General features: G+C 51.9%; 1 protein-coding gene across 1 annotated transcript in view; it reads right to left on the bottom strand.

Annotated features, from left to right (window-relative positions):
* Window positions 1–14,741, bottom strand: part of LOC125950825 (uncharacterized) — a 155,611-nt gene that overhangs the window by 120,121 nt on the left and 20,749 nt on the right. The window contains 1 exon segment of the mRNA XM_049679146.1: window positions 7,961–7,994. Coding sequence (XP_049535103.1) covers window positions 7,961–7,994 — 34 coding nt within the window.

The raw sequence follows: 14,741 nt of genomic DNA on the forward strand, positions 1-14,741 counted from the left end.
GCCTCTGGTCAGTGCAGTTCCCCCCCACCCCCGGGGGGCTTAACTAGGGATCTTCAGCATCGTGTGAGCTGCTCCCGGAGCTCGGGACTGTATGTTAACTTTAACCTCGCATTCCTTGCATTTCCCATCGCAGGCAAGTCATTGCACCCATTTCGGTTGCACATTCGCTCCCGAAGCGCCGCTACCCGAGGGAAGAGACGATAGTGGTGGTGGTGGTGCGGCTGGTGCTGGTGCTGGTGGTGGCCAACATCATTATTGAATCTCAGCGAAAGCACTTACACCGGCCACCGGGCGGTGATTATGCAGTTGTTTCCGTTCCGGAGTGGAGCGGAACGGTTGGAAGCTACAATAATGATTTACTCATCCACTTTGCAGCCGTCGGTTGTGCTGGTCATCGTCGTCGTCGTCGTCCCCGGGGGCAATGCATTTGAAGAACGTTTGTCGGATTGCCTCCAACCATCGCTTGAGGACATAGAAATTATCGATCTTCACCACCACCACCAACGGCGCCACCACTTAGCGTTTTATTCTGTTTTGTGGAAGATCATCATTGTGGCCACGAAGGGTGGGGATCGAGGAGGAAAAGGAGGAGGATGTCGAATCACACCCGGATGTGGAAGACGTCACTAAGCACAGGTGAGGGGATGGGGACCAACGAATGGCAACATAATCATGACGATTGTTTGTCATTTCTGTTTCTTTTGCCTTCTCCCAGAGGGATTCCAACCTCCTCCGGTCCGGGTCTCCGGTCCGGGTGGACCGATGACGATGACATGGCGCGAGAGTGCCAGAGGGGAGGAGGGGCACGCGCACCCCATGATTCGCGGGCGCTGCGCATGGACGTCTCGCGTAATTATCTTGTTTCATGCGCGATTGCGTGAGCGCTTCGCTCCGAAACAACATTGTCGTTGGCGTGGAGTGAGAAATTCATCATTTTGGAATTCAGGGAGGCAAAATCGATGCCCTGTGTACCCGAACCTTGAGTTTAGGGGGAAAAAACGCTTGGAATTGTGGCGCTGAGGATGTTGGAGAGAGAGGTAGTTGTGCTTTGAGAAGGAATTTCGCCATTTTTTTCCCCAATAATGCGGTTATTGTTACAGGTCGCCAATTGGTGTTGGAAACTTAATAAAATGTCAAATTTGATTTATTACTGTAAGGCTATCTGTAGCAATAATAACTACATTTGCGATAGCATCTTTAACACATTTCATTCTATTGGAGTCACAATTGTCTTTATATTATAAGTTGAAAAGTACATGAGCTCTGTTCCATTTCTATTTTCCATTAAGTTAGACACCGACCTCAGAATAATCAGACGTTCGTCTCTTACAAACGTCATCAACCTGCTAATGACGTTCTGCAGAACTTTTGCAGATTTGCTAATCTTCACAAATATAGCACTTCTTTTAATTGTACATTGAATTTTAAACGTGAGATCCTCGCATTTACCCTTAATTCGAAACGCTGAAGTCAACCAAATCAATCTATAACCGATGTAACAATGGGTTGCCACGTTCATCAAACAGCTCTTTTATGAAATCGGACCTGTCAAAACAATGTTTTCTGCTTCTGTTTGACGTTTCAAGGAATCGCCTACGACGTAGCAGCCCCGCAATGACCTCACCCGATCGACCGAGGTTGCTTTGATGCTCCCCAGCACACAAAAAAAAAATGGACGCTTCGGAAGTACTGCCGCCAGACGTAAAGGCCGCAACCTCGGAATTGGAGCGCGAAAGATAAAGTGTGTTGCTAGTGCATCTGCCGCCCTAAGCACTTCACCTGAATCCAGCGTTCCTCGACTTACAACCCATTTGAAGTGCTCACTCACTGCAGCAGCAGCTCACTCCAGTTGCCGGGTGTCTTGTCAACAAGTGCTGGAACTGCCGTCACTGTCTCAACGCCCTCGGTCGCTTGGTCTCTCTCTCTTCTCAGTCTCTCTGTCTATGTATCTTTTCCGACCATTGTTCCCTCGCCCGGGGGCCAGCATATAAATGCCGGACGACCTGCGGCACCGGAAATTATTCTACCGCGATTTCCGATCTTCGAGCCACCGAGACACAATCACCTCGGCGGAGTGAAGCGGAGACATCCAACCGCGACCCACAATCGAACCGTTCCATTCCTTTCTTTCTACTTTTTCTTTTTTGTTTCCATGGCGTTCTTTCCGACGACGACGACGATGGCGACGATGGCGACTGAGGCGGATGAAAACAGGAAACTCCGCTTCATCGCTTTTCCTCAATCACCGCTCAATCACCAACTGATCGCGCGCGCGTTGAATGAAAGAAATCAAAATCTTCGCACAACACACACACGAGCACACACACTCACGCGCGCACTGGGGCCTATTGTCACCTTTCGATCGTGAATTGTCGCGAGCGAAGTTCGAGAACATTTCTGGCCGGTTGGCAGGCTCGATGTCCCCCGAAGGGGAATGAGGCCAAAAGGCCGATAAACTGCTCATCCTGTCCCATCCCGGAGAACCTTTTGTTTGACTGGCCTCTCCCCTGCCTCCTCCTGCCTCTCCCACCACGCGGCGGGACCTTTTCGCGACACGATTTCGCGGGAAGTCGTTTAAAACCGATAGCGGATAGCCACGGATCGGGCTGCTAGCGAGTCCAGGCCATCATTTCATCGACCATTTATCGACCGGATTACGAAATCCATTCCCAACTCCCGGTATATCCCGTTATTTGGCCAGCTTCGCTACCATCTGCCCGGCGATGCCCTTGCTGAAAAAAAAAGTATTAAGATGGAGACGATGACGCCACGGAGCGGTGCTGCTGCTGAGTGAATTACGTAAACAGCAGGCGCCGAACTCCTGTCTGTGTTGGTGTCGGACGCCGAACTATCGCATTTCACACACACGCACACCAGCGCGTTACTTGGAGCTGTTGCTGCTGCTGTTGCTGCTGCGTGGAGCATCTCACTCCAACCGTTCCCTCTGTTCAACCGGAACCTCGACCGCTCGGAGCGGATGCGACCGCTTGAATGCTTAATTAATGTTGCCAGGTTCGGTTCGTGGCCACATGCCACCCCGCGACGAAAGACTTCAACGCGCCGGCAAGACACGAACGTGGAGGAGTTAGGTTTTTTGGTTTCAAAGTCAACTCGGCGGTTGGCGGTCGGTAAAGATCGACCAAACGGCAATGTTTGCACCCTGCACCCACTCCCCTCGCTTTCGGGCGTGTGTGTGTGTGTAATTTATGCGTATGGTAATGGCGGATCTTCGAGGTGCGCATCGCTTGCGCTCAACCAGATCGGTTTGACGAAACGCAAAACCACACAGCAGCACCACCAGCACCACCAGCACCACCAGCGGACGACTTCTTGTGGCCCAAAACTCCAAGGGAGAACCTGCAGATGGTATCCAAATCTGGCAAAAGCGGGCGTCGAGTGATGCAACCGACAGCGAACGTGCGAGCGATCTTCGAAACGACAGATCGAAAGCATCAAACATATGAACCGCAAGCTAGGGGAGGAGAGTAAATAGTGGCGGAGCGACCGCGACCGCTGCTCTACAATCTTCTGCACGGCCTGGTCTGATCTGGTGGGCACACCACACCATGATCCGTACCGCACTTGCTCGAGCGTCGATCGTGCTGCAAGATGGCGTTTGCTAAGGAATGTTGTGGCGGACTGGAATTGAGTCCAAATGCGGCCACGAAGCACCGTTTGTTGTTAGCGGCCTCCACGCAGGTGTGTATGTGTGTGAAGAGGGGGGAAAGAAGGGGGAGGGGACTATGTTTTTCCCGAAGGGGGAAGATTATCTTTCCCGAGGGCCAACAGGAACGTAAAAAAACACATCCACATCCAAATCACACAAACGGCAAACAAAAAAAAACCATCGGAGTAAAGTTAGCAATGCTGCGTTCCACCGGTTTACGAGCTGTTGCTCCAAGGGGAGGGGAGTGGAGGGCATCATTCTCGTCCCTCTTTCGTCGCCTCCTCTTCCTCATCAGCAGCAGCAGCAACAGTAACCGGGAACGGTGAGATCATTCGCGAACGCAGCTGGAATGAGGGGCGATAATGGCAAACGCAAAGGGAAACCGCGGCCGAATTCTTGTCCGGACTAGCATCAGCACCAGCAACAGCAACAGCATGAATCCTAGCGGTTTCTCAATCTCCCCACAAATAAACATTCAAATCACGCTCCGGCGCACCAGACCGGTCTGACCGTCTGTTTTACAGAATTTCACCACCGACGGTGCGATCGGTTTAAAGATCGTTCGTTGAGGAGCGCTTTGCGCTTTGTTTGTTTGTCTGGAATTGACCGCACCTTTGCTACAATCGGCCCGTAAGTGTGTCATACACGCTACAGCACAGCGATCGCGTATCGCCCCCTCCCTTATATGGAATGATCATCAACCGCGTGGTGGTTTTTAATTTTGTTTTATTTTTTTCTTGTTTTCGGGGAATACCAACTCCGGATCGGATCGGAGCGGAAAAGGAGATTTAGCCCAAGGCAGCACCAATGGCGAATGGTGGGTCATGCAATTAGGTAATATGCAACTCACTGGCTGGCTGGCTGGCTGGCTGGCCAGCAGCACCGTCAGCCAGCGTACCGGGTGACGGCGTCACATGACCACCATTCCGCCAAGCAGCTTGCCGTTTGCCGTTACCGCTCCGTACGTACGCCCTCACTCAGAATGCACCTCATCTCGTTGCTTACGGTGAGGGTGCTTCGAGGGTGTTTTTATTAAAGTTTGAACCTCCACTCAAGGGGGAGGGTGGGCAAAAGGCGTAGGTGTGTAGCATGAGCGCCAACGGATCGAATCAGATGGAAGTGATGAGAAATTAGTTAGTAAGCGCGTGAGGGCTCCATGGACACACACACACACACACACATACGCGGAGAACACGGAGCTGTTTAACTGTTTTGCCATTTCCGAAGCGATGCACGCCTTCGATCGCCGATCGCTGCTGTTGCTAGTGGTGGTTATGGTTTAAATAGGCAACCTTTCAACAACCTCCTCCCCCCGGGGGCGACTGGCAGTGGCACAGCACAACCGCTGTGCTCCACGGTTTAAAGCGATCGGCAGCGATCGTCAGCAATCATGTGGGCCAGCCCCATACCATGACCGAGCGACTGGAGCAACGGAGCATTCTCTTACGCGACAACCTTGAGCTACACCTACCTGGTACGCTTTGCAGCCCAACAACAACAACAACAGCAACACCAGTCCGAAGTGATCGTTTTCGTCCGGACAGTGATTCGGAGGCACTGATTGGTGAACGTGATTTTCGCTGCGATTTTTGCTGCTGCATAAACAAACTGCATTTTCGTTGATCATAATTATCACGCACGTATCACTCGCACTCGGAAACCGTTGCCGGATTGCAATCGCAGAAAAAAAAACCGCTCGAAAACGATCGAAAGGCGGAAAACGAAACGAACGACTTGTATGCTGGGCAAATAATTTAAACGACGAACCCCCTTTTTTCTTTTTGTTTGTGTTTTTTTTCTTCTTTTCTTCTGTTTTCTGCAAACCGTGTGCCGTGATCTCGTTGATCTTCGGTTCGGTTTTACAGTAAAAGTTTCCCTTTTTTAATTGTTGTCAAAACGGTTTTGTGTTTGGCCGCACCCCAAAAACCCGGCACGTTTGCACGCGCGCCGCCGCCCGGTGTGTGTGTCTGATGAAATCAAATCTCACGATCCCGGTTGCGGGCGTGTAAAAAAGTAAAGCAAAAAGGCGAGAAGTATGAACGGACGGACAGGCACACCACCACCGCCATACCGAAAGTTGGCACGCCGTCACGATTTTCTGGACTGGTCCGAAAACCGGTGCTGGACGAATTATTCTGTCCCGAACTACACCAGTCCACGGGAACAGCCCTCGGTGCGATGGAAGGGAAAGGGCGGTCCAGGAAAGTCGAGGAATTAATCAGGTTTCTTACCGCTCCAGGGTGTGCTGCAAGGGCGGGAGGGAGTTTGGGAGTTGCGAGAGGATTTCGTTATTCGCGTTGGCCAAGGCGCTCGCTGCGCTGCGTCGTTCCGCCGTTTCAATGCTCGCTCACGGTACCGAGGGGGACGTTGTTACTCAACACTACCCCCCCCCCCCCCCCCCCCTCTGCCCGACTACCAGTGGTACCGGTGTGTCCTCGCAGCCACCAGGAGCGAGGTCGTACGCGAAACACCTTTCAACCTTTTCGGTACGGTTTACTTTTACTTTGCATTACTTTTATGCTCGGTAACGAAACGAAACCCGTATGTCGCGGCCACACCCGTGCGCGAGCGCGCGGAAAAGTTTCACTTTTTATCGTGTCCGCCCTGCTGATGCTGCTAATGCTGTTGCTGCTGGTGGTGATGCTGGTGGTCGTGGTGCTAGTGACGATTATTCAAATGAAGGGCTTATGGGTTTGCTTCACGCAAAGTCGGTGAGTTTGGTGCAAGGAACTCTGGCCAACGATGCTGGCGGTACTCCGGTGATTGGAGATTCAAAAAGTGAAGCAAAAGAAGGTTTCTGTACTTAGCTGTACTGTTTGGTCGACATAGTTTCCGGGAAATCATTCATCCCTGGTAAAATATCATTGGTTTCCAAGATTCTTTACTATACAAATCGCTGTTTTATGGATGTTGTACTGTAGATGTAGAAACGCAAATGGTAAAAGAATGTTGATCTATGCACAAATTAACAGAATTTATGACAAGATTTGCCAGAGTCACTGATACTGAGAACCAACAGATTATCAAAGCAACATTAACAACAGCTGGGATTATCGCTTCCTCATAAATTGCTCATAAAAGCTGACAACCAGATGTAGCAGTTGCTAGGTGAGGCCTCCTGTGATGACTGCTAGATGTTCTGACAGGTCTACTGCAACGTGTATCGTACAGGGCTGGTCAGGTGGGCTCTGTACAAGGCAAACAAGCAAATGAGTTTTCATTTAAATGAAATGATGAAATTTCAAACAAGAGAATGAAAACCTTTCGTCAGAACTTTTTTCTGTCTTTTACACGGATATTATTGAACCGTTCAGATGTATCTACCTTATTCTCAATCAAAAACACGAGTTCTACGCATGTGGATCTTTTTGTAAGTTCTTCTTCCGTTGCAAGATGCTGGATGCTATGTTTCATCTGCCAGCCAGTTAATCATAACTGTAAAATGCCTTTAACCTTACCGAGTTTTTATGTTTTAAAATTTGTTCCAACTGATAAACCGTTAGAAAAACGATAATAAACGATAATAAGCGCACACAAGATGCATTACAAATCATATTCTCCAAGAATTTAGAACCATTTACAACACTTTATAATACAGGAAGGTACCTGCCACGATGGCAAACATGATGGCGGTTGCTGCTGCCCTCTCCCACACAGGAGAACAAAATCACTTAACAAACACATTGGTTCTGCTCTCCCTTCGACCCCGTTAATGCCGTGACCGATGCGGTCCGTGCAGGAAAAACCCCTAGGAAATGCCTTAACATCCACTTGACCCCACCAACGGCCGCATTCGGTAACATACCGCCCTTCGTTCAATGCCCTTGCCGGCTAGGCTAAAAGGGCGTTCGGCGCGTTGCTTCACACCATTACTCCTTGGTGGTGGCGGCGCGACGAAATGGCCGATTCGATTCGCTGCCGATGCCCCGATGCCTTTCACACGTGTACCAGAGCAACTACGGTTGGTACATACGAGCACCCCCCCGTTTTCGGACGCCTTACGGTCCAGACCATTTGGGGATTGTAAAAAGTGAGGTCCGTTGTTGTTGTTGCCTCGACCCCATTTGCGACCCCCGTGATCTCGATCGCTGGCGCTAGTTGAGGAACGGGAAACAATGGCCTTTCCCCCCTCCTGAAGATGAGGTGAGATCGAAGATAGACCGCTACCAGCAGAGATGGTGATGATGGTGATGATGATGATGAAGAGGAGGATGATGCGCCTACGGCCTCCAATTTGCATGCGAAATGGTTTAACCGTTGGTGACAGACAGCCAGACAGTGAGCGAAACTTACCCAATATTGATGAATGTTTTCTAAGCGCATGCATCTGCAACGAAGAAGAAGAAAATGGAGAAAGAAAGATCAGAAAAGATGCTCTAGCGTTGCATAACGGAATGGGTGGCCGGTAGTGTGACATCACACTCACGAGCACCCGCACTCGGCACTGCGGCACTGCAGCAAGTACGCGCGGGAGGAAATCGACACTAATATGGTAATGAAACGACGCGACGATGCGACGTCGAGGACGATGAGAACGATGACGACGGTGAGCCGGAAGGGTGGCCACTGCACACGTACACGCTATCCAGACATAGGGGCAATAGCTCGCTACCGAGGTACCCGATAATTAATATGCGCTTATTGTCGTCGACCAGTCACGTCCGAGATGGCCTATAAGGTACATGCTAGTGTGTATGTGTGTGTGTGTGTGTATGTGCACGCGTGTAGTGCATCCGGTGATGGAGAAGTACCTAGAATAGCCCACAGGCAGAACGGCGACCACGACGGCGATTGTCGACGATCGTGTCAAGAATCGGCTAGTAGCTTCCAGATTGATTTGTTGACAAATGCATTGCTGGCTGGGCGTCACGTCACGTGCAGTGCAGTGCTACTGGGCTGGTGGTTCTAGTGGCCATTGTATTTATATTTAGACAACCTTTAGAAGGACCATCCTGCTAGCCACCAGGTTGGAGTGCCGCACACAAACACTCCAGTCGTGGTCACCCACGATGACGACACTCTCGATCGAGAGTGACATACGCGAGAATGATTCACGTTGTGGTTCTGAAGACACCATACGGTACTTTACGGCCGTCATGTCAGGATAGGATCCATCAGAGGAGGAGAAGGAGGAGGAGGTGAGTCTCCAAATTTGGTCATCACATTAACGGTCCACTGATGGCTGCTTGACGCCTTGTCGCGTAGTGGTAGTGGTGGCGGTGACGATGGTGCTGGTTAACCTTTTTGTAAATTCAAACCTCGAGAATCGAGGTGGCCTGGTGTAGCCGTTCTTACGGTTGCTACGCTACTGCTGCTGGTGCTGGTGCTGGTGGCAGGCCGCGCGCTTCACTTCTTGGTGTGAGGTGCTGATTGAAATGAGTCTCCCCGCGGGTGTAGCTGGTGCTGGTGCGCATGGCCCTGGCCCTCCCAAGTTTCCCAAAACCGGGTTGCTTTGGTTGGTTCGTGGTGGTGCACCATTGCGCTGTTGCCAGGTTTCGGATTCTTTCTCCCTTAAACAACACTACCACCACCACCACCACCCAATCCAGTCATTAATCCCAAGTGTGCAGCGGTAGTAGGAGTGCGGCAGAGCGGGGGAGGGACGAAGGAGGGGAAACGAGCAAGATATGAGATGCGTCTTCATTTTTCTGCGTTGTACTTAGGAGAACAATGGAACATAATTTTGCATACTTAAATACCACTGCATACACCACCCCGTCGCTGCCACTGCGCCACCCCCAGTGCCCAGTAGTGGTTTTGTGCTGTTGTTGAGTATCATTTCATCGCGCAAACAACAGCAAACTGCTAGGCACCCCTTGGTACCCCTCGACCACCACCAACGGGAACGAAGCATGCGAGCGACGCTGTAGCTGCTGCTGTTGCCAGCGCCATTTTCATTTCTTTGCCATTTGTTGGGGCAGCAGCCTGGGCTGTGGGAGACGCAGTGAGGCATCCACCACCGACGACGCCGACGACGACGGCATGCGACGGCTTATGAGGAGGTCAAACAGATGAAGGAGGAGGTGGAGGTCTGGCGTACACACCGTTGCTGTCTTGTTCTGTCTATTCACGCTCCTCCTCGCGGAGGTGGTGGTGGTGGTGCTGAACCCCCTTCCCCTTTTTCCTCCTCCACCGTATTCATTGGCGATTTTTCATAAAAATGAAATTCATGAGAACACTCCACTCCCTCACACACACACACACACAGACACTCCTCGCAGCACGCGTGGCACCCTCACAGTGTACAGTACTTCCTTTCTCCATCTGTGCGACGAGAATCAACTGTGTAATGATCAACTGCGGTTGCTGCTGCTGCTGCTGCTGCTGCTGCTATTACTACTGCCAGGCCTACTTGGTCAGCACTTGTTGGCCGGACGATGCTGTTAATGCATGCTTAAATGCATATAAACCCGGGCGTAGCGCGCATCTTCAGTTAATCTTCTGCCATTTTTTTCATAGCAAACTCCCAGGGCCAAGGCCTGCACCTGAATCTCATTACTTTGCTACCAGCAATGAATATTCTGCCGCACAGAGCACACCGCACACACACCACACTCCGTGAAGCATAATACTATCCCCTTTCAAATCATTATGCAGAATGTTGGGGTCAAGCTGGTCAACGAGTGTGTAATGCTGAGGGTTCTTGTGTGCTGCTGCTGCTGCGGATGCGACCGTAAGAACAGTCAAGTACACAATTGGAAGAACTTTTACTAAAAGATTTGATCACTCTTGTGCTTCTGCTACTGATCCCTAGCATTGCAATGCGCCATTAATCGTCGCCGCTTTCGCTTCGCCTCACGCACGCAATCCGTATCGGAAAAAATGACAAATGGCGTCCAGCGACCCGACCAATTCATAAACAACAAAGCGAAAGCGAACTCCAAAACACTGAAGTTAATGGAGTCATAAAACATGCTGCACGTTATTAAGCGAACGCTCGTCGGCAAAACGACGCGTTCCGCTCATCACATACGCATATCATCAACTACCGCGCGCACCGATACTGCGCCAAATTCTCGTCTCAACCAGTCAGACGGATGCGGTCTAGGAATAGCGCAAGAAGAAGCATTCTCGCCCCACAGTATCCGATCTGCTACGTATCGAGTGTCCGGCCTTATGGTTACATAAGCCCATTACTTTGCCATTTTCCGCTCAAATGGCTTAGGCGCGCGAGCACACACACACACACACACACAGACCTCCGGGGCCATTACCGCGCTAGAGAGGGAGGAGACCGGGGAAAGTGGCATAGGGTGCGCGGTGTGATGAGTAAGAGTGGAATTTCAGAACCTCAACTGGCGCTCCTCGTTGTCGGCGTCGTCGTCGTCGTCGTCTTCGTCGTCGCTGTGGTCGTCGTTGTTGTTGTCGTCGTCAGTGTCAGTGAAGGAGTGAAGGGCCCGGACCACAGCGGTGGGGGATTAATCAACTTCTCAGAACGACGGCGACGACAACGACGACGACGTAACCGAGTTCACTTTCCCATCTCATCTCTGGTCTCAGCGGTCTCCAGGCCGCTGCCGGCTGTGGCCTATCAGTCACGTCACGTTCTGGAAGCGTAGCACGCCGCCAGCTGACAGCATGCCCAGGAAGGGCCACGGAGGTTGTGCCATGGATTGCTGGGACCGACGCGCGCGCGGTATCGTTTACATTAAAGCTTAAACGGTTTAGTGGCCGCGGGAGTGGCTCCGGAGGCCGGTGAATTAGGAGAGGACGCGATGAGTGCGCGCTGTCCAGGAAGGACAATCGGAGCGGGCTGCCAGCGAGCCGGCCAACGAACTGGCACCATAAAAAGGCCAGTGGCCACCAGGCGAGGGGTGGTCACAAATCATGTCACAGGCACTACAAAAGGTGGTTCAGGTCGGATAAGAACTTTCTCGAGCCAGCCCGAGGGGTTCGATGCTGCACTCAAGAGCTCCCCCAGGAGCATTCTCCAGCAGCAGGCCAGCGAAAGGGCCTCGTAGAAGCAGACGCCAGGACGGATGGGAACTATCATAAAATTTATTTTTATAACTTCATCCGTCAGCGGTCATTGTGAGTGGGGCTGTCCGGGTTTCTTCTGAGCTTCTTCTGAGGGTCTCGGGAGTGCCGAGAACGGGTGCATCGGGAGCGTTACTCCACGGAAAGGTGAATAGAGGAGAAGCAGAGGAACTGAATCTAATCAACTTGTCAAAGGGGGAAGATGAAAAGATGGTTTACGGAGCCACCACCAGTAGCGCTCGGCTGGTGACGCGTCGTCACCGTCGTAACAAGCTAACCCGACCTAGCGGCCACTAGTGATCGTCAGCGCAAGAGGCTTCCGAAGGTTAATCAGGAAACGGTGACGTGTAGAAGGTGAGAAGAGGAGACGATTATGTGCTGCATTCCGTGGCAAAGACACACACACACACACATACATGCACACAGGGCACACAATGGCGGTTTGTCCAGAGATGACGGAGCAGCGATAAGGTGCGCGATTGATCACCGGATCAGCCGACGTCGCGATGCGAACCGATGGCATGAAGGTGATAAAATCGGATTCCGAAAAGGGTATCGATCCGCCAGCCCTCAATCAGCGGACTCGTCAACCGGCTTCGCGATCCCGCACGATCGATCGATCGCCAGGCGTCATCCAGGGGAATGATTTAGAAGACGAACTCACGAGACTCTCCATAAAACGGAATGACTTGGAAGTTTGCCCCGATGCTGCAGTTGCTGAGTTTTATGGCCAGCACCTTCAGGCTGATGCTGTGGACGTGCAGGAGTTGTTGGAATGCAAAAACTGCATCCACACACACGCACGCAAACACACCACTTCTCGTTGATATCGAGTACAAGGATTCGCGCTGTCCGTTCCAAGGATTGTGGTAACTAAATGTGAATGTGAATCCTCCGCAATTCATGAGTCGCCAATGGCCCAAGTAGGCCCCGGTGGCCTTCTCGAGCTCAAGGAGTCATAAATTGGACGGATACGCCAGGAGAAATCTTGCGAAAACATGCTGCAAACCACCGAACCGGATTCCATCGCCCCAAACAAGGCAAATTTATTATCGTCCTCAATCATAAACAGTTCTCCCTCTCTCTCTCTCTGTTTCGGTCGCTCTCTCTCTCTCTCCCATTCACTGAGCTGTCCAAGACGAGCACCAAACAATAAACAATCGGACAATACTCCGGACGGACCACCGTTCGGTTCAGGTGAAAGCTGACATTCGGCACCACAAGATGGCCGCACCAATCGGTCAAAGTGCAGCAAAGTTTGCGGAGAGAAATGTCCTACTTCGAAGCATAAATCAGCCTTCCTTCCTCTCCGCTCTCGGCACCCATCACAGGGTGACCCTGGTGACGAATGTTAGTGAAGGCGTCGTTGTCGTCGTCGTCGTCAGAGATGCGTAGGTGTCCGTGGACGGAGTCCGCAGCTCAGTAAGTTGTCACAGAATGACTTCATCTCTCGGTAATGCTCGGGCTGCTACAGCGCCTAGCACTAGCACCAGCACCAGCGCGCGCTCGGGCACGGTTTCGTGAAGGTTAAAGCATCGAATGAACCATGACGCCTGCTGCGACTAATGGGAGTTTGTGACATTTCGATGTTCGACGAGCGAGTGAGCGAGCGAGTGAGCGAGCGAACCCCGACGGAACCTAGACCCCCAGACTCGTCACCCCTACAAGGTCACGACGGAAGAGGTGTGCTGGCTGCCGCTGCTGCCGCTGTTCGGGGCTGACTTCATTGCAACCTAGAACGGGGCGTAGGCCATTCCGGTCGGTCTCATTCCGGAAGGCCACTCGGTAGCCACTCCGGGGCGCTGTTTACAATCCGAAAACAATGGACCATAACGTCACACGCGGTTGTGCGTAGCTGATCAGGGCGGAACATTGGCGTTTGGCGGATGCGCGCACGATGAGGTCAAGGCATAGGCTTGAGGCAGAAGACACAGAGAATAAGACACCCTCCAGTCCAGTCTTTAGCAGCAGCAGCGGTAATCATCACTTTTAATGAAGCAAACAGTCTCTAGAGAGACCTTCCTCCTGCTCTTTAGCTAAGCGTTGTCTCCCAAATGGTTGATGGGGATCAACGTGACCTTGAGACGATTGTTCGGTCTACTGTTGCTGCTGCTGCTGCTGCCGCTACTGAAGACGTCTTCAGGTCTTCAGCCTCAATGGCGGCGCACTCTCCCATGAACTATTTACTGGCCGGCAACTAAAGGGGTAGAACCAATCAAGGTCTAGTAGCTAGGGGTGGCCAAGGTGGCCTCCTTCAATTCCCCCCAGAATCCAACGAACAGAAGCGGAAACACCGAGAGTAGCGAGCGAGCGAGCGAGCGACTGAGTTCCTGTACCCGGGCTAATGAGCAAAAAATCACGTCGAGCACTTGCCCGGGGTTCACGCGGGGGTCGAAAAGGGTCGGGGGGGCAATAATGACCAGGTTGGTGGGTCAGGTCAGTCCAGAACGAAACGTACACACGTTAAAACACACGCCGAGCAATGGATGGTGGGCCGCTTGGGATGACGTGACAACGTTTTTCGAAATGTTAAACACCACGATGGTCATTAGGGATTCGCAAGTGAACGAATCGTTTAATCACTTCCTCCCTCTGGGGGCCTTCCTGCCTGACTCACCGGAACACTCCGGAACCATTTTGTCTTCGAAGGTAGCGTACGCCACCGGAACCGATTCATTGACCGGATGGCGTACACACACATACGTACGGATATGAACTCCGACTTCGGTACGATGATGTCATTGACCATATGGTCCCGGGGAAACCATCAAGGAATCCAATCTCGGGGAATCGAACACACACACACACGAACGCGTGCCTTGCAAATTGCAAAATGGTGGCTGCATTGCACACTTGGGCTGTCCCGGGATTTCGATTCTTGCTCCCTCCCCCTTTTCGAAACTTCAGTCCGCCTCCCCCTATCATTAAGGTCAATCAAGCCAAAGCCGAAGACATCAATTACACACGTAAGGTCTCTGTGTGACGACGACGCGGGGGGGGGGGGGAGGAATGACGTCGTGCGTTAAATCAAGTGTTAAGCGGCCACCGCCAGCCAAACCCGGCGGCGTCATCGAAGACGTACGTGCGCGTCGACGAA

Source organism: Anopheles darlingi, chromosome 2, assembly GCF_943734745.1.
Source record: "Anopheles darlingi chromosome 2, idAnoDarlMG_H_01, whole genome shotgun sequence".
Taxonomy (NCBI): Eukaryota; Metazoa; Arthropoda; class Insecta; order Diptera; family Culicidae; genus Anopheles; species Anopheles darlingi.